Genomic DNA, 22,799 nt, shown 5'->3' with positions numbered 1-22,799 from the left:
ACTGCACTCCATTATCAGTCACAGATCCAGTGAAGTCAGTGACCCTCTCTTACCACTCACTCTCACTTTCATTCATTACATATAGCTGAGGTATATCAAACAGCAGAGTAAATAATCAGAATCCCTTAGAGTTTTGTGCCAGTTCATCATATCTCCAACTATATTATTGTCATTGAAAAGCTTTATTATTATTTTTTGCAATCGCAATTCTCATCATACTCGGATGCTCTTTTTAATCATCCAAGGAGTATGAGGCTCCTCTCTTTACATCATGTGGTGCAATTATGTATAATGCAGGTAGGCACACATATGCATGTGTTCTCATGTACACACTTGTATCATCACATTAACCTCTAGTTAACAAAGTGTCAATTAGGCAACAACTAGATATAAACTATAATTTTATTACATGATATCTCGCTTTAAACACTGTGGTCCTGGAATATGTACAGCACATCTATATCATTTTAGGGAAGAAAAGCCATGAAAGGTGTTGTGCATTTCTTCAATGTGAGGGGTAAGAGGGGAATTTTGAAAGTGAAATGGACTAGTTTGAGGAAGTGGTGAATACAAACCTCCCATCACACATTCAAATACAATGATATAGAAAGGCCCAAGTGATCAGGAATGCATCACACAATATGATTAATAACATGAAGTAATCACATTAACGTGATGTACAGCGTGATGTACAGCATGATGTACATACAGCATGGAACAGCTCATGTGTTGTTCCCTCTATGGGGTGGGAACATTGTTTTAATGGGTACATCATGGGGTCTTTCTTTCAACTTCAGTTCTGCTTCTGTAAATACCATTTTCTAAGGAGGGGGAGGGTTTTTCTTTAAAGTATCTTTACTTTTCTTCATCATACCCTAATGATTTCCTGTTTTCTATATTTTTATGGCTGGATGATTCACTTTTCCCACTACTTTTCTTCATGACATACTATATGTCAATATGCTGTGCAGTCTTAGACCCTACCCTTGCTGCTTTATACTCATCGTTTGGTTCTTGAGATGGTCATTTGGCCTGCTCTCCTTGAGGCATGCACAGTGGCCACATGCTTGCTTTCTTTTCTCAGAGTGGTGCTCATTGCTAGGTGTGCCCTTTGTGTAGCATAATTAATGTACACAAGTCACACCTTTTACTTCTCAAGTTGGTTCCTTATTTGAGGTGCCATGAGATGGAAGTTCTGTGGAGCAACTATGAGGACCCTCCAGAAATTGTGCTAAATACATATATTGAAACGTCCCTTTCCAGAGGGACGTTCTCAAATTCTCTCCTTTCCTACCCCTTTCTTCCCACTGTTAGTCAGGGGAAGACACATGCACCTGGATGTCAAAAAATATTAAGTCACAAATATTTTCCTAAATGTTCATTTATGAGAATCTACTATATAGTATTTACATATGCTATTGGAGGAAATATGCAAAATGCTATGGTGATTTTCTGGTGTCCTTTTACTGAAGATGCAGGAAATGAAAATTTATTTAAACCCCTAATATCCAACAATAACTGACCACCTGGAGATCGGCACCCTTACCCTAATATGAGTAACTAGAGTATTATCAAACTTCCTGTATGCAGATGGTACAATTCTTTTAGAAGAGTGAAATTTTGTTGATGTGCTTACCTGCTGTTTACTGCCTGAAATAGTGAGGTTACTGATGGCCCACGCCGCCTCCTTTTGAGTTTGAAACTCTCCTTTCGTTAGCTGCGTTATTATCATTGGTATGAGACCTGCATCAATGACTGCCTGTACTTGTTGTTTGTTACCTGCTGTGATATTACTCAGGAACCAAACTGCTTCCTGAATATAAATAGACAAAATATGAAGTTAGTTTAAATTCAAAATAACAGAAGAATATTAAAAATTTACAATTACCATGTACTAATGTAACATGGAAATTTTCTGTGCATTGTGGAACTTAGTTAAAAATGACACAATTGTCACCATTCCACTTTCTGACCATATCTGAACCCAAAAAAATGATTTGTTAAGATTATTGCATGTACCCTTCTGCTCCCAACAAAATATTAATTTCTTGTCCAAAAAATAAATCACAATACATGTTCACTAATACCAAAAATTATTAAAGACATCACAATATTGTACAGGTACACATTGCACAAAATAATATTAAAACTGCACATGTACTCATGAAGAGGTCAGGTGATCCTCCATATATGCCCTTAGAAAGATTTGGAGGCAAGTACAGTGGTGTACCTTGAGGGAGGAAGGAAAAGTTGAAGCTGAGGTGCTATAGGATTACATGGAGAAGGAGCACTACCATCTTATATTCGAGCTCTCCTGGCAGCCCTCTTAAAAGTATCAAGAAATATTGTTTAAAAAAATAGCATTAGGTGTAATGAAATGCCTCTTTCTGGTAGGTCCTTGGTGGATCCTTGGTGCTTGCTACATGGCAAGCACCACCCAATTCAATCAATGCCAGGACCATGCAAGCCATAAAAAGTCTTCCTGGGACTAAAGGCCAAAATCTAGCCCCCTCTCAAGAGGAGCAAGCAGCAGGGTCTCCTAGATCACCCTAACCAAAAATACAAACTGCAAGATAAACAAAGCCTAGAAAATGAGTCGGCAAAGCACCGAGATGAGAGAATCACCTGGTCAAGAAGCCGTTCTCTCTCTAGGTCCACTTGTGAACCACCAGGAGAATGCACGCCTTCCTCCTCAATCCCCTATCCTTGAACCTGTCATTTAGCCAGGAAGATGAAAAAACCAAACCCCCTAAATGGGGAAGAGAGGATCCGAAAGAGACACCAGAAAGAGGCATTTAATTATATTCAACACCGGATTTACGAGAGGGCACTTAAGGTGGCTGTTTTGGTACCATATCACCACAGAAAAACCCGGCGTTCAATGTAATGAAACGTTTCTTTTTCTGGTAGAGATGTGGCTAAGAAGGAAGGCCCAGGAAGAAAGGAAGAGCCAGCATGAAGGGAAGGTCCGATAGTGAAGGAAAGCCTGGCACGATTGACATTTTACTGAATAAAAAGGCTATAGAGTATTTCAAAAGAGAGGAAAGTGAAACTTTTTGTTTTTTGTGTAAAAAACAGAAATTATTGTACAAGTACTTTTTTATTTATAACACTATTGTTTTATTACATACAGTGCAGTAAGTTAAATCATTTTCTTAAATGGGAATATATACTTTAGGTGCCCAAAAATTGGCCCTAATATTACCAACATTTAACAATGCTGTACAGTGCTTGCATTTAGTGATAAACCGTATGTAGTGAGTAGGGTATGGACCAAAATAGTTTGTTAAAGCTAGACTGAGAAAGAAAAATACTTGGTGGAAAGAGAAGGCGAAATTTATGTTTTAAGATTGATTAGGAAATAAATCTAAACAAAATATTTTTCTAAGCATGTGAGCAGTTTACTCTTTGAGAATTAATCACTAACCTTGTTGATTTTTTCCTTTTGATGTGTGAGGAGAGTAGGGAAGTGAAATAATGCGCCACAGTTGAGGACTACTTGCGTCTGATCATCTGTACCAGTTACAATATTACCCACAGCTCTTAACGCTGCTGTTTGCACCTGTAAAGTTAAAACACTCAATGTCTTACATTCATTATACTCATTTTGACAATATCATCCACCTACCTAGAGCATAAGTTCAAATCCTCATAGCTTCTACTGATTTGCTCATCGATACATTAATACTTAATGTGATTTCTTTATGCAATATCATCAATTAACTATCGGGTTTTAAAAATTTGTAAAATGTAGTTTTTTTTTCATGAGTCAAGACTATGTTGTAATATAAATTATGCATCTAATATGTACCATACAGTTTGTCATTATATTTGTAGAGATTAAAAATAACAAACTTACTTTAACTTCCTTATGAGAAAGAAGTGGTATAAGCTTGGGTACTACACCACTGTCTATAACCAATTGAATATTTACATTACCACCATCAGTCAGGTAGCTGAGTGCCCAAACTGTGTCCACCAGAATCTGATGAAGTAGGTAGTAATTAATGTTCAGTATACATAGTAAATAGCTTTCCAAAACCAATTACAAATAAACAAAACAAAACAAAACAATTCACACATCTACTGGAGAAGCCTGTAGACATGTTAATTGATGCACCACACTGTAAACTGAGCACTAACAAATTGGAACACCACCTGTGCTACGACAACATTCCCAAGGTTTTGGGTCGACAATACAACTAAAAGTGAAGTTAACCGGCTTCTCATACCCAATAGTTGTGAGGGCGGTATTACATAGAGGTAAAAAGTACAGTCTTTGATCTATTTTATACTAAAGTGTGCTAGTGCTCTCAGTGGTGACTCAGACTCCCCACTCTCTCTCTCTCACCCAGATATGTGATGGGACCACAAGACTACATCATGCTTGCCCCCCAACATATATAAAAGTAATGAGAGCCTGGAGGGCACTACAAGTCCTGAGTAGATCATATATGACCTGATTATTGGAGCATCTGATGACCCTCAACTCAATGTATTGAAGATCTAGCATTAATATGAAGTAACAAGTCAGAAGGAGAAGTGTTGGGTTAAGCAGAAAGTGTACAATTAAGTAGCTGGTGTCTGCTGTCCCCAGTGCATGTGTCTAAGAGCATTATAAATAACGAATAACTCTGCTTGACTTAAATAGAACAATTGATAATCTTTATTGAATGTAATGATATAATTTCCTGAGAGTTCTTCATTTTAATATTTACCAAAGTTGCAAAAGAATACAATTCATTGTAATTCAGATTTGACACTACTGTACATTTAAAATTAAAACAAAAATTATGGTTTCAAGGAAATGTCAAGCAATGAATATTTAGATAATCCAATACAGCAATCTGGCATTTTGGAACTGCTTTGCAATTAATTATTACTTCACAAAAATTTAATTACTGCATTAAAAACTATTCTCAGACTCACTGAGGTGTCTTGGTGGTGTATCAATATATTAAGAGCTGGTAGTATCTCCTTTATAGTCTGCTGAGGTGGAGGCGGTTCTTTGTTACGGCATAGATTAACAACAACCCACGTCACATTCCGCAAAAATCCAATGGGTATCTCTGGGTTAATGAAGCTAAGCAGCGGCTGAACGACACCCAAGGAGATGACATAATCCCTCAGCTGTGGCCCATCACCAATAATATTACCTGGGGAAGTATATTAAATATTGCATTACTGTATGATTAAATCAAATATCTGGTGAGGGAAGGGTGATTGTAAGAGATGATAATGATGATGATGGTAATCATCATCATAAAAGAAAGGTGGTAGTGAGAGGTTAGTGTATGAATGCCAATAGCCATTACATGTGTGTGTGTGTACTAGGAGCGCAGATAAAGTATAACTATAATACCCTCCTGGCCAAATGTATTAACACTTTCACTGTCCAGTCATGATGCCAGCCAGAAAATCCTAAAAAATAACACTTTTTTTGGCACAAAATACTGTATATAAAATTTTTTCGTCGGCCCTAAAGACGAGAGGGTTCAAGACTATCTGACCTTTAATGGTATTTAATAAATGATAATTCTCCTCTTGCATTGATTCAGAGGCATAACTTAAACAGGGGCATGCATCATATCAGTGGAATTAGAGATGAAAATGTAAAAAAAAAACAATGAATGAAAAGCATGCACCAATGACTAGATATTTTTTTTATTAATATATATCATATTAGTGTGATTTCTTTGTGTGTCTGAAGCTGGAGCATATGGTTGATTAGCTACTTTACTTACACCAGAGTGCATGGGGGGGGGGGGGGGAGTTATATGTAAAACTTGAAGGGGCTTCAGTAGAAGCCTCCAGACTTCCTGTGGATTCAGTGAACTCCCAGGTTGTGTAACTTATACTATGTCATGGTGCAGGGGGTAAGATGAGTGGCTGGGATCAGCTGAGATCAGCTGAAAAACCAGCTGATCTCTGGTTGGAGTCACCTCACCTCAGTGCTCCAATTGATTTTCTCACTGATGTATATCATGTTAGTGATATATATCACTGAGAACAATTTTCTCAATGCATTTCTACAAAGAAATATATATTGAGAAGTACACAAAGAAAATATATTGCTTTGTGTATCCTCAAAGAATGTCTTGAAATTTATACAAATGCTTGGAAACTTTAGCTTGTAATCTCCTGCAAGTTAACATGTTTATATAATGCCAGATACTGTATACTGTACCTCCAAAGGTATGCAGACAAATCGACTATTAAAGAGAGGAAGAGAAAAATATTAATATTTCATTTAGAAAACTGTATTTTAATACTTGGTTATGAAAGCCCTTGCCATCTTAGAATTTCCTCAAAGCACTGTAGTTTACATGAGGCCAATTACAATAGCACAAACATTATTGCCAGTAAAGTAATAATGAAAGATATACTGTATCAGTAAAATATATAAATATTTCAGTAAAGAACCAAGTCATCTTCCTAAAATTCCAAGAATAATAGGCATAAATTTGCATTCCTTGTGCTCACATGGGAACTTGAAAAGCAAATAACGATGGCATAATAATTTACTGACAAAACATTACCGGTGCTATTACCAGTACTTACATTGCTCTTACCATGAAGAAGTAGAAGTGATCCTACAAGTCATTACTATACTGTACATCAAATGCTTACCTAATGCCCAGACGGCTTGTTCACACACATTTTGACTTGACGAGTGTAGAAGTTTCAGGAAGAGAGGAACAGCACCGGCTTGGACCACTGCCTGAGTTTGCCTGGATGTACCAGAGGCAATGTTGGTCAGGGCCCAAGCCGCTTCAAACTGCAGCGACGGGCTGTCCGGGGAAGACATACTATTCAAATTATACATCTGCTTCATAATTAAGGGGAAAATAATACAATCAAAAAACATTAATTTAATTATGTAAAAATGAATGATTTGCCCAGAATTTACATAAAATGCAATCAAGTACATTCATATAAGATATATCAAATAAATTTGGAACAAAAATAAAAAATAAAAAATAAAAACATTTTAGCAAAACATGGACCCACAATATAATATAAAAATGCACTGAATATCAAGTCACACTGATAAAAAAAAAAAAAGCATTCAAATTAATGAAATGCCTCTTTCCGGAGGGCCCTCGTGGCTCCCCATTACAACCCACCTAATTAGCTCCTCACCGGCCCTTGCGAGTCATTAAAAGCCCCCCACCTCCCCCCTTTATACTGGTGCAGGGAGCAAAGGATGCTATAGATTACTCTGGCCAAGAAAAGCCGCCAGAAAGATAGAGCAAAACAAAGCTGACCACAGTGACAACAAGACAAATCTCAGCAACTCTGAGAGCGCTCCACCCAGTATTTAGGTTAGTAGCAGCTGGTAATTTCTCAGGAAAGGCTAGTCTATGTCCCCATGTTAAGTATGTCTCTTATAAGTTTCACTGGGTTTTCTCCCCACATCAGTCTGTCATGGTAACAAGTAACAAATTCATTACATTCCATTACAGTATTGAGTTTATAGTGTGACAATAATTCTGCATAACTTCAGTTAATTTTTTTTTTTTTACAAATCATGCACATCCCACATTCTGTCATGTATCTTGGTTCTTCCTGTTTTTTTCTAGTTCATCCTGGGTAGGTACCCCCTAGTACCTATTCATTTAGGTAGGCATTCATTTGGGTAGGTACCCCCAGGCTAGTGCCCTACACCAGTACACTATGACACGGTCAAAGGTAATGCAACCTGGAATTCAGCTGAAGCCACTAGGAGTCCTGAGGGCTTCCAACCAGAGCCCAAAACAGCTGAATCCCAGGTTGCATGGTTTTTGACCGTGTCATGGTGTAGTGATCTAGGGTTTAGGAGTAATACTTGGGAGTAATAATAAAGAAATACTTGGCTTGGGAGTACCAAGTGAGCCGGTTCGAATCCTCCTCAAGGCTACGACTAATTTTCTTGTTGATACATCATGTTAATGTAATTTCATTGTGCAATAATAATAATAAAAATTATGATGATGATGATCCAAAATGAACAGGAGGAAGAGCAAAAATGTTTTTCTCTACTGTGAACTGGGAAAAAAATAATACATATAATACATCATATCGCCTGCCAGACATTACCGTATTAATATTGGAAGTTATTCGTTAAACCGTTTTAAAGACTCTTAACATCACATCTGTTACTTGCTCAAAACAAACCTCCTTCTACTTACTGGTCTGTGCCTTCTAGACATTTAACAAGTATAGGAAGAATGCCAGACTGGATCAGATCATCTATGGGTGGGTTTCTATCAGATGACAAGAGTTTACGGGCTGCCTGGACTGCTGCAAGTTGAACTGCCTGGTCCTCACTTGCTGCATTAGCAACAATTAATGCCAAATTATCTGCTGTAAGTTGCTTGTCAACATCTTCATCATCTGAAAGAAAGAAATACTGAAAATACTTCTGTCCCGTTGAGAAATATTACATGAAATAAAACCAGATATACAGTGTGTATATTATTTAACACTGTATGGCCAATCTCTCTCTCTCTTTTTTTACATCAACAGCTTATTTCTTATAGCCTCATTTTTCTCAGGCTGATGACAGGGTCATCAATTGGTTATACTCACTCTCTCACTCTCTCTCAATCTCTCTCACTCTCACTCACAATCACTCACTCTCACTCAATCTCTCTCACTCTCAAACACACACATACACAAAGGTATGCTACTAGACTAGTCCCAGAACTAAGAGGCATGAGTTATGAGGAAAGGCTGCGGGAAATGCATCTTACGACACTGGAAGACAGAAGAGTAAGGGGGGACATGATCACAACCTACAAAATCCTCAGGGGAATCGACCGGGTAAACAAGGATGAACTATTCAACACTGGTGGGACGCGAACAAGGGGACACAGGTGGAAGCTGAGTACCCAAATGAGCCACAGAGACGTTAGAAAGAACTTTTTCAGTGTCAGAGTAGTTAGTAAATGGAATGCATTAGGAAGTGATGTGGTGGAGGCTGACTCCATACACAGTTTCAAATGTAGATATGATAGAGCCCAGTAGGCTCAAGAATCTGTACACCAGTTGATTGACAGTTGAGAGGCGGGACCAAAGAGCCAGAGCTCAACCCCCGCAAGCACAATTAGGTGAGTACAATTAGGTGAGTACACACACACACACACACACACACACACACACACACACACACGTCGCATTAACAGAGACGTTAAGTTATTGTCACTTTAACAGACTAAACTTTAATAAATTATTTTAAATGAGGTTGTATTCCCAAGAGGCTACTCAGTTTGGAGACGTGACAGGAAAACTAGGAAGGTAGGAGGAGTGGCTGTGCTGGTGAAAGAACACCTGAAAGTAGGAGAGTTAATAATTGAAAACCCTCGAGATATTGACATAATAGCATTGCAGGTCTGGAATCAAGGTTATAAGCTGATACCTTTAAATGCCTACAGACCACCAGCAAGAAACACATGGGACAAAGGAAGAACTGGATGACAAACGAGAGGGCCTCATAATGGTCATGAGAGATTATGGTAAGAGCTGACAAAGATAAATCCCGATTGTTGGTACTGGGGACTTCAACTTTAAGACAATTGACTGGAAGGCCTACGAGGCAAGAACAGAGGACATTTGGACAGGCAGATTTGTAAACCTCATCTTGGAGACATTCATGTATCAACATGTCAAGCAGGCCACAAGAATGAGGGAAGGGGATGTTCCGTCAGTACTGGATCAAGTATTCACCAGGAAAAAAAAAAGGGGTATTTGATATCCAGTACCTTCCTCCCTTGGGAAAGAGTGATAATGTCCTCTTGGACATTAAATATACTATGCAATATAATCTAGTAGAGAATGGAGACACTGAAACAGTTGTTAAACTCAATTTCAAGAGAGGACGCTATGAGGAACTTACAAATTTTTTTCATGGGTATAATTGGACAGACTTGTTGCTAGGCAAGAAAGTAAATGAGACGTATGCCAAATCTTGCGAAATATACGATGAAGACACACAAGCATTCATACCAAAACAGAGATGCAGACCTAGAAAACAGGGTTGGTTCAACAGAAATTGCGAGAGGGCCAGAGATCAAAAGACACAAGCATGGAATCATTATAGGAAGAGGCCAAACCCCCAAACACACAAGCATGGAATCATTATAGGAAGAGGCCAAACCCCTAAACACACCAGCAATACAAAGATGCAAGAAACAACTACACGTCAGCAAGGAGAGAGGCAGAGAGGAACTTTGAGAATGGTATAGCAGACAAATGTAAATTAGATCCAGGCCTATTCTATAAATTCATTAAAAGCAAGCTGCAGGTAAAGGATAATGTTCAATTAGAAAATGGAGAACAGATACATGGAAAATGAAAAGGAAATATGTGAAACATTAAACAAAAAGTTCCAAAGTGTGTTTGTACAAAATGAGATCCTCAGAGAACCAGACACAATAAGAATTCCAGAGAACAGCATAGAGCACATAGAGGTATCTAGAGACAAAGTGAAACAAATGCTCTTGGAGCCTAGTAAGAAAAAAGCAGTTAGCCTAGATGGAGTTTCACCATGGGTTCTGATAGAATGTGCACCTGAGCTCAGCATTCCACTTCAGCTGATTTTTCAGACATCCTTGTGTACAGGAGTCATAGCAGATGTGTGGAAAAAGGCTAACATAGTTCCAATCTACAAAAATGGCAGCAGGTAAGACCCCCTCAATTATCGACCTGTATAACTGACAAGTGTAATAGTCAAAATATTGGAAAAAATAATAAGAACTAAATGGGTAGAACACCTGCAGAGAAATTATATAATATCAGACAGACAGTATGGTTTTCGATCTAGAAGATCCTGCGTATCGAATTTACTCAGTTTCAATGATCGAGCCACAGAGATTTTACAGGAAAGAGATGGTTGGGTTGACTGCATCTATCCGGACCTAAAAAAGGCTTTCAACAGAGTGCCACATAAGAGGTTGTTCTGGAAACTGGAAAATATTGGAGGGGTAAGGTAAGGAAGGGGTAAGCTTCTAACCTGGATGAAAATTTTTTTGATTGATAGAAAAATGAGAGCAGTAATCAGAGGCAATGTATCGGACTGGAGAAATGTCACAAGTGAAGTACCACAGGGTTCAGTTCTTGCACTGGTGATGTTCATTGTCTACATAAATGATCTACCAGATGGAATACAGAATTATAAGAACATATTTGCTGATGATACTAATATAATAGGAAGGATAAGAAACTTATATGATTGTCAGGCCCTTCAAGAAGACCTGGACAAAAGTGTATGAGCACTACTTGGCAAATGGAATATAATGTGAATAAATGTCATGTTATGGAATATGAAATAAGAGAACATAGACCTCACACAACCTATAAATTATGTGAGAAACCTTTAAAGAATTCTGATAGAGAGAGAGAGATCTAGGGGTGGTTCTAGATAGAAAACTAGAACCTGAGGACCACATAAAGAACGTTGTGCGAGGAGCCTATGCTACGCTTTCTAACTTCAGAATTGCTTTTAAATACATGGATGGCAAAATACTAAAGAAATTGTTCACAACTTTTGTTAGGCCAAAGCTAGAATATGCAGCAGTTGTGTAGTGCCCATATCTCAAGAAGCACATCAACAAACTGGAAAAGGTGTAAAGACATGCTACTAAGTGGCTCCCAGAACTGAAGGGCAAGAGCTACGAGGAGAGGTTAGAGGCATTAAATATGCCAAAACTAGACGACAGAAGAAAAAGAGACGATATGATCACTACGTACAAAATAGTAACAGGAATTGATGAAATTGATAGGGAAGATTTTCCGGGACCTGGAATTTCAAGAACAAGAGGTCATAGATTTAAACTAACTAAACAAAGATGCCGAAGAAATATAAGAAAATTCACTTTCGCAAATAGAGTGGTAGCCAGTTGGAACAAGTTAGGCGAGAAGGTGGTGGAGGCCAAAACCGTCAGTAGTTTCAAAACGTTATATGACAAAGAATGCTGGGTAGACGGGACACCACGAGCGTAGCTCTCATACTGTAACTACACTTAGGTAATTACATACACACACACACACACACGTATGTTTAACCCATGCGTAAACAATCTAGTGATCACACATTTACTGTGTTACCCCATACTCTCTCCCATAAATCATATGGTGTTTTTTTTCCAAAATTCTAAACCTCTCCAATTTACATGTGTTGCTTTGAGTTCTATTGTGTGCTGATATATATATTTACATATATATAGTGTTGAATGTAACGAAAAGCCTGTCTGGTGGGTCCTTTTGGTGGGTCCCGCATGCTAGCTGGCTGGTCAACTCAAAGTCTGACGTACACACCCCAACACAATGCATCCTCTCGAATAGTATATTGCATTTTTATTTATAAATCCCAAAAGGCCAAAAACTAATGTACACAAAATCATAACATAGCTAAGTCAGTAATTTGTGTTCTTATTACAATAAGATTAACAAGATTAATTCAAATAAACCAATTTGAAAAGAAATATATTGTATTTGAAAATAACACAAATCACTGCCTGTTAGGCAAGTCAGACCTTACATACTAGGCCAAGTAGTATATTCTGGCTATTAGGTATGACATACATATATGTATACATATATATACATACCATACATATATACATACAATACACACACGCATGCAGTATTATAACTGATGATCTTTGACCAGCAGCAGCTAGGACTCAAAGCTCTCTTGCTAAAGCTAAAGCTTTAGCAAGAGAGCAAACCAGAAATGTAGGTAAGAGAATACAGTATGCTGTTTAATACTCCCCTTATGATTAAAAAAATGTTCACCACCATTGTTGACAAAGCACCCACCCCTATGGGTATGGAGAGAACCATTGACTACAAGCCTGCACCAACAGCCTCCTACACAATAACCAACCAATTTCACACACCAGCCATGGAACAAGGTCACCCGGAGTGGCGTGAAACTAGGTGAAGTGTGTATTGTCAATATTGCAATAGATATAACACCGTCTGTGTTTCAAATTCTAATCACTCAATCTTAACTAGATTTAACTTTGCATGAGTGTGGCCCCAAGAACATCAAATTGAGCAGACAATCAGAAATACCTTTACCATGCATAAATAAGATATACACAGTATATTCGTGCACTCCTAAATACAAACCTAATCTATATCCTATTATATGCCTGTAACATTAGTTCAAATATGTGAACTTCATAAAATTTGTTGAAGTAATACTGTATGATCAGGACCATTAACATAAGCTGTGCAAAATTTGATTAACAAAAGATATTTAAAATCTGTACAGCACTCGATTAATTCTTACACAGTGTGTATTAATCACTACAGTAGCATGAAGAATGGATTCTGCATGTATGTGAGAAATGCCTTTAACACAATACAGTATTCAGGAATAATTTCCAGTATGTCAGTGTACTCATATTGAATGCTTGTTCTTAAGAAATATAATTAGACAACATTAAAATATCAATTAGTATCATGATGTACAGAAGGCCCAGTACAGATCAACTCTGCTCAAACAGATCAATTCACACTATACCCATCTGCTGTAGTGGAAAATCCATTGCAGTGCAAGATCAGCAATACTGTACTGAAATTATGTTTTTCGCTACTTTTTCATTATGTTTGGGGCTCGGCTGGAAATTTGGAGTTTTCTGCTGTTGAGTTGACATTCCTGACCTAGTCAATTTATATCCTGTCCACCCATTGATCTGAAACAGCAGTCCACTCGAACAGAGTGTTGGACTTGTTACATCATAATAATATTACACACGACCAACTGGTCTAAATTACTTTTTTTATTAAATCATTCAATACTTACATTCTGTATTCTTATTCATCGCTGGATCTGAGCTGCCACCTGTATCTGGTATGGACAAACGTATGGTGTTGCATAAGTGAGTCACTCATATTCTAGTACAGTACATGGAATAATGAGACAATACAAGTGTTTCTTCATTTTTATTCTACCAGACGTATACTGTACTTTATACAAGTGTTGTCAATAAACTTTTAATGCCACAATTTATTTTGCTGATGCCTTCTGCATCAGCAAATTTGTGTGTAATTAGGAAATTAAACACAAAAACAAACCAAAAACATTAGAGGAAGAGGGGAGGTAAACAACAAAAGGAGAGAGAACATGTTCCTAAAAATGTTATATAACATAGATGGAGCGAGATAAAAAAAATTCTGGCACTGATACGATATGATTAATCTTAAGGTGTCAAATATGGTTGCACTAACAGAGATGAAACTTGAAAATATTTTAAATGAGGTCACATTCAGGAGGGCCTACCCAATTTGGAGGCATGCCAGAAAAATTAGGAAAGGTGGAGGTGGTGTTGTGCTGGTGAAAGAACACTTGAAAGGTAAGTGGGTTAATAATTGACAACTCATGAGAAGTTAACAAAATGGCACTGCAGGTTTGGAATCAGGATAAGCTGATAATCACAAATGCCTACAGTCCACCAGCAAGCAACATACGGACAAGGGAGGACTTGGATGACAAACTAGACAGCTTTAAAATGATCATTAGAGAGATTACAGTAAGAGCAGATAAGGATAAATCATGATTATTAGTACTTAGTGACTTCAACTTGGAAATAGACTGGGAGGCTTATGAAGCAAAAACTGAGGACATTTGGACAGGCAGACACTCATGTATCAACACTTTAAGCATGGCATGAGAATAAGGGAAGGGGGGATGTTCTATCAATGTGGGATTTAATATTCATCAGGAAAGAGATGGAGGTATTTGACATTTAGTACCTTCTTCCCATGGGAAAGAGTGATCACATCCTCTTGAAAATAAAACATTCAATGCTTTATAATCAAGAAGAGAATGGGGAAATTGAAACAGTTGATAAATTTGGTTTCAGGAAAGGACACTATGGGATCTTAGCAAATTCTTTAATGAATTTGATTGGAAAGACTTGTTGCTAGGTAAAGAAGTAAACCAGATGTATGCCAAATTCTGTGAAATATACGATGAAGGCATAATAAAACAAAAATTATACCATAACACAGATGCACAACCAGAAAACAAGACTGGTTGAACAGAAATTGTGAGAGGGCCAGACAGAAAAAGACAAGACAATGGGTACAATATAAGAAAATGCCAAACCCTTAAATATATTACTACAAACAAAATACAAACAAATACACAGCAGTGAAGAGTGAAGCAGAAAGAAACTTTGAGAAAGTTAGATTACATAATAATTTACACTTGGAAAATATTAGAAGGACTGGTTCCAAATGTGCACACCACATGAGAAAGCATGGCAGGATGTTCAAAATTGCCCCATGTAAAAGCAGAGGTGCAATAGACGCACCGAGAGAACTCGATCGACATCAAAGGCAGAAGACTTTTCAATACTTTCTCTACATATTCGGGGCACAACTGACCAATCTTTTACAGTGTTCAAAAGAGAAATAGACAAGCACCTTCAAAGGATACCTGATCAACCAGGCTGTAACTTGTATGTCAGACTGTGAGCAGCCAGATCTAACAGCCTGGTTGATCAAACCAGCAACCAGGAGGCCTGGTTAGAGACCGAGTCATTGGGACACTGATCCCCAAAATCTTTACCAGGAAGAACAACATGAAAGGAGTACAGTAGTGGACAAATGTAAAACAGATCCAGGCTTTTTTCTATAAATTCATTAAAAGCAAGCTGCATGTAAAACATAAAATCCGAAGATGGAGAATGGAGAACAGATTCACCGAGAATGAAAAAGAAATGTGCAAAACGATAAATAAACAATTCCAAAGTGTGTTTGTGCAAAATGAGGTTTTCAGAGAACCAGACACAATGTCAATTCCAGAGAACGCCACAGAGTATCTACTCAATTTAAGGACCTTTGATTTACTGTTCCACCGAGTGGAGGTGGTGGGGCAAATGAGCTCGCACTCATTCCAAGAGAATTTGATAATTTGTTTACAAAATTGGTGAATTTTTTTCAGCAGGTTTTAAGGCTTCAGTCTGTACTGAAGGTAACAGTGGTTTGTTTTGACTCGCAGACTTTCTGGTTACTATCCCATAGTTTGACAAAAATAAATGTCACTGCTTCCTGCGCCTCTATGAGAGGGCCAGGTTCTGCCATTGGTCCCCATTAGGCCTAAATAATGCCATAGCTGATGTAACTTAGTAGATGGTACTATACCAGTATATACTGAACTAGCTTCTGGGAGCCACATGGGAACTCCCCTTCTAGAAATTCAGCATTGAATGCAATAAAATGCCCCTCTCTGGTGGATTCTTAGTGGCTCCTTGGTGATTGCTACCTGGCAAGTTAAACCCAGTTCAATCCACACCAGGCCCTTGTGAGTCATATAAGCCTACCGGAGATTAAAAACCAAAATCTGGCCCCCCCCCCCCTCTAAACATTCACAGTAAGTAGATCATGTATCATCCTAACCAAGAATAGGCTACAAGAAAGGTGGACAAACCAAAAATGCAAACAACAAGGTAAATAAAGCATAAAAGCAGGACAGCGAGGGCCCAAGATTCACGAATCACTTGCTGGTGAAGCAATTCTCTCATTAGTTCCACCTAATGAGAGAATAATGAGGTGACTGCAAACCACCAGGGGACTGAGCAATCCTCCTCGATTCCATCAACCTTGACACATCAGTTATATACCCAGGAAAATGGAAAACCAAAGCCTCTGAATGGAGTAAAGAAGGTCCCATACAGCCACAAAAAAAAAAAAAAAAAAACTGAAATTAGCATTACATTACATTCAATGCTGACTTTCATGTGAGGACTCCTATTCATGGCTTCTTGGTGCTATTTCACCATAGGGAAAATACAAAATGGGTACTCACCAGGGGCAGAGGAGAGACATGGAAAGTAATACATAGGAAAGGGCGGAGTTATACCCAGGAAAGGGCTAAGTTAACAACAACTTAACCACCCCAAAGCCTCACATTGCCCAGCACAGACCTAGAATGTTCATCAAGTAATAGCTATTAGCGCTGTTGGATCATCAAAACCCCCTAAGCCCAAAAACTGGATAACACCACAAATTAATGAACATCATGGGTCCAATGGTAGACCAGAGAATGGCTAAACTTAATGATTGCAGACAACCCGAGACAAATGGGTCCCTGGAACAAGGACACACACACAGACGATACCTCCATGCACCACTGGTATCATGGAGGTAATGAAAAACAGCCACATCCAGACATAGTAAATGATGCACCCACAAAGGATCCCTTCAGTAACCAGCTGACTTATTCTTAGTCAGAAAGAAAGAAGAGGGCTCTAAGCAAAGAAAACAACCCCAGGATATTAACAGCAAAACACCCACTTCTAGAGGAGAGCATGAAGCTCTCCAACCCAACTGGAAGAGAGAGGTCAACAAAAACAAAGCTTTGAAGAAGGCAGCAGATCCTCGGTGGAGAGCACCAGTTCATCTACCTCCACTGTCGAAGTGGAATGGCAATCCCCAGAAGACCCAAGTACATCTAAAGTATTATCACGTCCAGCTGCCAAAACCCTTAGACATTTCTGAACTGGGAGCAAATGGAGAGGCCCCTGGGCCCACCAAACAATACCAGACGAACCTGGGGAAGGAGATCGAGGAGCAAACCTGAAACAAGAAAGTAGGGGGACCCAAAATATTTAGGTTAATAGCTCATTAAACATTACATTTACATAATGTACACGATTAAGGTATCAAAGATAAACTTCACCACTTGCTCTAAATATCATAGTTTCCATAAATGCATTAACATGCAGTACAGTATTTTGTAAACCAGATTTGAACACCAATAATTTTTTTTGGTAGCCAAGTATTAGTGTCTTTCCCGTACTTGGCCAAACACCGACACAAGATGTCCAAACACTAAGTGTCTTAACGGCATATAAAAAAATAAAAATTCCAAAGTAATTAACTGCATTTATACAGTATATCCAATTTAAATACAATTAAGTTTCTCAGGTGGCCAAAGGCTGATCATTTTTACCCCTAACAGGTTCAATTCAGCAGGTCAACCACGAATCAACAGTGATTATAACATTCGTGCTAAAGTTTTTGGCAACACTAATACAGTATTTCCATGTCTTTTGGTCCCATAGTCAAATATATTTTTCTTTAAAACATTTTGCAGTCGTCTGGACAATACAAAATGTAATCACTGGAATTTAATTTTACTTTAAATAAGATTATAATTTGTTACAGTTATTTGTACCTTCAGCCCAAATTATGATGAAAACTTGAGAAATTATGACAAAGGCTCATCTACCACTGTGTGGGGTAAATTAAAAACTTCAAACAATAAAAATACATGAACAAATCCACAAGGGCCGTGACGAGGGTTCGAACCTATGACCGAGAGGATCCCAGACGCTGCCTTAATCGACTGAGCTACGACATGATTAAAAGAATTGCAACCGGGAAATCATCCTGATTTACCGACGGCTCCTGCAGTCTCTCCGAGACACAAACCAGGGTTTTATGCAATTCCCCCATGCACTCGAGCTACGTCAATAAACTGTTCTACCTCTTCGCCCTTACTTCATTACACACAGAAATCACAATAGCGTGATGCATTTGATGCATTCCCCAAACCACATCCACAAATCCTTGTGGATTTGTTTATTTGATACATCACACTATTGTGATTTCTGTGTGTAACAAAAATACAGTCTTGCCCTGCTCATGCATATTGCAAATGGATCAGAAAATAAAGAACAATAACAGTACCTTAACTTTATGTATTCAAAAAACAGTACTGTATATATAGTATCTTACCTGTAGAATCAACTGTAGGTACATTACGTCGTTTCAAAAATGTTTCTTCTCTCTTGTTCTTTCTTAATTCAACCGTAACTTCAGTCCTTCGTCTTCTCATCTCCTATAATATAAAAATTCACGTATTGAACATAAATAAATGGTATAAAGAACTTTTACAGGATAGTACATTAAACAATATATTTTATCTGCTCACATTCCTTGGTTTCCTCTCTTACTCACAAATTCACTCATAAACCCTTTTTTTAAATTCACCATGTGTCACCAATAACCATACCACTGTAACACTCTCCTGAAATGGTAAAAGCATTTGCACTCCACATCTTCCTATAACAGTACCAACCTCCTAATTCTTCTATTGTCCTAACACCACAAATTTAAAAGTTATATTGCTCAAAACAAATCGATAATTTAATTCATTGTTGGGGAACAGGCAGCCAATTTATAGGTACAGTATATATGTGTTGTTGACCAGACCACACACTAGAAATTGAAGGGACGATGACGTTTCGGTCCGTCCTGGACCATTCTCAAGTCGATTGTGATGAGGAGGTAGGGGCAGGCAATAAATAGGCAAGGGAGAGCTGAGGAGGAAAGTCAGGTGTAGGGGATAGTAGTAATGAGAACTGCAGCAGGCCTATTGGCCCATACGAGGCAGCTCCTATTATAACCACCGAAGGAGATAGTAATAGGAATAAGAAGAGGATAGCAAGGGAGCGTAGGAGAAGACAATGAACAGAAAAAGGGAGAAGAGAGAAAGAAAAGGAAAGAGAAAGAAAGAAATGGAAGGGGGAAAGCTTATGTTAAGTCACGTTTGTTAGAAAGATTAGAGCATTTGAGTATATACTGTGAAAGGGAAGAGTCCACAGCAACAAAGCCAGGACTCAAGTTCATGTTGGGTACATTGTTTATAAGAGCCGATTCAACAAGACGGCGTCTGTGTAGAGTAGAGGCAGGAAAGATTATTTTGGAGGAAGACCAATCAATGGGATGATTAGAATTCCTCACATGGCAGAAGAGAGCATTGTTAGTGTCTGCAGACTTAACACTTCTCTTGTGTTCTTTAAGTCTGTCATTCAGTGTACGGCCAGTTTCGCCAAAGTATTGGAGAGGACAAGATGAACAGGAAATAGAGTAGACACCAGCAGCATTCGGTCCAGGACGGACCGAAACGTCGTCGTCCCTTCAATTTCTAGTGTGTGGTCTGGTCAACATACTTTAGCCACGTTATTGTGACTCATCGCCTGCATACAGTATATATGTGTTAGGCTTATATCGAGGCCCACCCCCCCCACCCAGGGTCGAACTACTGACCCCGCCCAGGATGCAACTCTACAACACGCTATCTGCTGGATGCTAGAGGGACAGGGGTATTAGGTAATAGGAAATGCACTAAAACATTTCTGTCCCACCCAGGATCAAAGCTTAGGACAAGCTTTTGTGAAATCGGTGTACATTATATCATCAATTTGCTTGCCTTTCATGGCAACCAAGGTCATATTATAATGATCTAACAATTGCAAGGCAGAAGCAACCTGCACTAAAGCTATGTTGGCCAGGGTTATGTGGACAGAGTGACTGTGTGTTCTGTGAGGGCTTTTCTTCATAGCACTCTTTCACATTTTTTTATGAAATATGATGTTAGTCTATTGGTCTATAAACATTTGCTTCTGTTCTACTTCCACTTTTGTGGAGCGGAGTGATCTTTAAGTGTTAATATGATTACACTTGCAAAATTCTCTTACAAATTAGTTATACTGTACATCTCACAATCTGAAAAATCTGCATAGTGCTTTATTTTACCAACATATTTAAATCAATATCTAAAGTTTAATATCTACAGACATGACTGGTAATCACTTTATGGATATAAACATTTTCTTTTGCAATGCAGTCCACCGATGATTACATGATAGTATTATTTACATCTCTAAATCTGATTTGAATACCAATAATTTACATTAAGTATTCAGTAACTGCCGATATTACCTTATCCACATTACTAATATAACTTCATTGTACGTATACACCAAAATTGTTACAGAAAACTTATGCATGTTCTTCATAAATCAAAAACATTAATATCAACAATTTGGCTACAGTATTAATAAAAACAACTCTTCTGATCCACCACACATTTTCACAGTTGCACTATTAGGAGTCCCAACTACTGTATACAAATTATAGCCATCCTGACACATTTAGGTCAGGGGTAGCAATGAAAAAGCAAATAAAACGAGGCAGAGCAGCATTAGGCCAGATTAGGCCAGAGGCCAGATGCTTCTCATGTTAATCAAGGAATGCCTAGCCACTTGAACTCATCACTACCGTGGAGGTCTGCCATTTTTGGAGGCTGGCGTCCAATCACTGATGGTCGCAGTAGTTGTGCACTGTTCCTTCCCCCCCCCTGTTCTATCCCAGCGCCTTGTCCCTGTATCCCTTCCAAGTACAAGTCATACTAGCTTTGGCCATTCACTTCATATTTACCTCACCCTCCTCGTCAATAGCAAGTAAATTAACCTATTCGCCCACTCTGTAACTGGACAGACCCATCAATACTTAATCCGACTGACGAAGTTATCTTTAACACCATACAATGCTTCAGAACACTGATTAATTATATAACTTTTTAAACACGTCATTAAAATAAACACAAGTTTTTGACATTTCCACTGACATTCAAACAAAAAGCTTATCAGTGTCAATATATGCATGGGACATGGGGAGAGCTTTACCCTTCCTGACCTCCCCCCCCCCCTCCCCCACAAATGGGATACCATACCCCACCCTTAACGACCCTGTACCCAACACTTTACCTGAAACTGCGTCATATGTTTGTTAAGGCACAACACTGTTGCAGGCCAAACCACCCTTGACAACGTCCACAAGGCCAAGATGACCGAGTCTTGAACATATTAACTCAAAAATTCCTCGTCACCCATTTTTCCCCCAGACTTGGTGAGCATGGCGAGGTGGTCCACGCTCACCTGGCATCCTCTCTCCACCCAAGGCAATACTGAGCCCGCCAAAACATTTATGCATTCTAACATAACCCTTAGAACTACTTTACAGCCAGAAGAATTAGATTTTAAAAGTAAAACTCATTAGAGAGGTCATGCCATCGTGCTGAAACTTTCTTGCTGCAGGTGTTGGCAACTGTCTAACTTACGTCTTGGTCCTTTCCTTTGTTCTTGAATACGCCCATTCTGTTCTTGAACTGGTCATTTTGTTGCTTATCCATCTTAAGGTAGTCTCAAATATTATTTGTGTATGAAAACACGTCCGGTGTCCTGGAAGACAGACACCGCGTGACGTCACAGCTCCGGACTACACCACCGTTCTAAGCCACCAGCTGATTGGTCACTCCTCCCCAACCTCCACCCTCATCCTCGCCGCACAATCTTCCTTATAACCTATTTATGAGTTTTCTATCGTCCTAAATAATAAAGCTGTAATTGTTTAAAGTCGTCAACGGATTTAATGAATTCCATACGAGGTATTTAATCGATATCGTAAAGAAACTCACACCTCGGCAGATTTGTTTACAAACTGAATAGCCAATCATAGCTAACTTCTCAAACGGTTTTGGTCTCAGTGTAGGTACAATACCTTTCATTTTGACATTTTGCATATGCATATTCACTTTTGATATCTTTATGTATATATGTATTTTAATTTATAAATATAATATAATATAATATAATATAATATAATATAATATAATATAATATAATATAATATAATATAATATAATATAATATAATATAATATAATATAATATAATATAATATAATATAATATAATACAATAAATATATACTATGTATATATACAGGGAACTTTATTCTATACGATGATATGATTACAAAATGTGTCTTTAACACATACACAACACAACCATTACAAATAAAAAGAAACCACACCAACGGAATACATAGTTTAGGTTAGGTTAAGATAATTTAGGTTAAGTTAGGTAAGTTTAGTTAGGTTTGGTCGTATTGCTATGTTAGTTTTGACTCAAAATAAACAAAAATCATTTATCAGTCCATATATATCTATCCA

The 22,799-nt window shown here is 38.2% G+C and overlaps 1 protein-coding gene across 5 annotated transcripts in view; it reads right to left on the bottom strand.

The window, feature by feature from the left end:
* Positions 1 to 22,123, bottom strand: part of Kap-alpha3 (karyopherin alpha3) — a 30,540-nt gene extending 8,417 nt beyond the window's left edge. For 2 of the 5 annotated variants that reach the window (XM_045754413.2, XM_045754414.2), the window contains exons 1-9: positions 21,908 to 22,122; positions 18,739 to 18,841; positions 13,796 to 13,840; positions 8,172 to 8,376; positions 6,631 to 6,809; positions 4,930 to 5,156; positions 3,860 to 3,985; positions 3,428 to 3,562; positions 1,637 to 1,813 (exon numbers count right to left, since the gene is read on the bottom strand). In XM_045754413.2, coding sequence (XP_045610369.1) covers positions 1,637 to 1,813; positions 3,428 to 3,562; positions 3,860 to 3,985; positions 4,930 to 5,156; positions 6,631 to 6,809; positions 8,172 to 8,376; positions 13,796 to 13,840; positions 18,739 to 18,841; positions 21,908 to 21,979 — 1,269 coding nt within the window. In that variant the 5' untranslated portion in view covers positions 21,980 to 22,122. Of the gene's footprint in view, positions 1 to 1,636; positions 1,814 to 3,427; positions 3,563 to 3,859; positions 3,986 to 4,929; positions 5,157 to 6,630; positions 6,810 to 8,171; positions 8,377 to 13,795; positions 13,841 to 18,738; positions 18,842 to 21,907 lie in introns of all 5 variants that reach the window. The other 3 variants (XM_045754415.2, XM_045754417.2, XM_045754416.2) reach the window with 3 other exon arrangements.
* Positions 22,124 to 22,799: the final 676 nt, after the last annotated feature.

Source organism: Procambarus clarkii, chromosome 37 (assembly GCF_040958095.1).
Source record: "Procambarus clarkii isolate CNS0578487 chromosome 37, FALCON_Pclarkii_2.0, whole genome shotgun sequence".
NCBI classification, from domain to species: Eukaryota; Metazoa; Arthropoda; class Malacostraca; order Decapoda; family Cambaridae; genus Procambarus; species Procambarus clarkii.
Note: the sequence above shows the minus strand (reverse complement) of the source record. Positions and strands in the feature narration are given on the sequence as shown.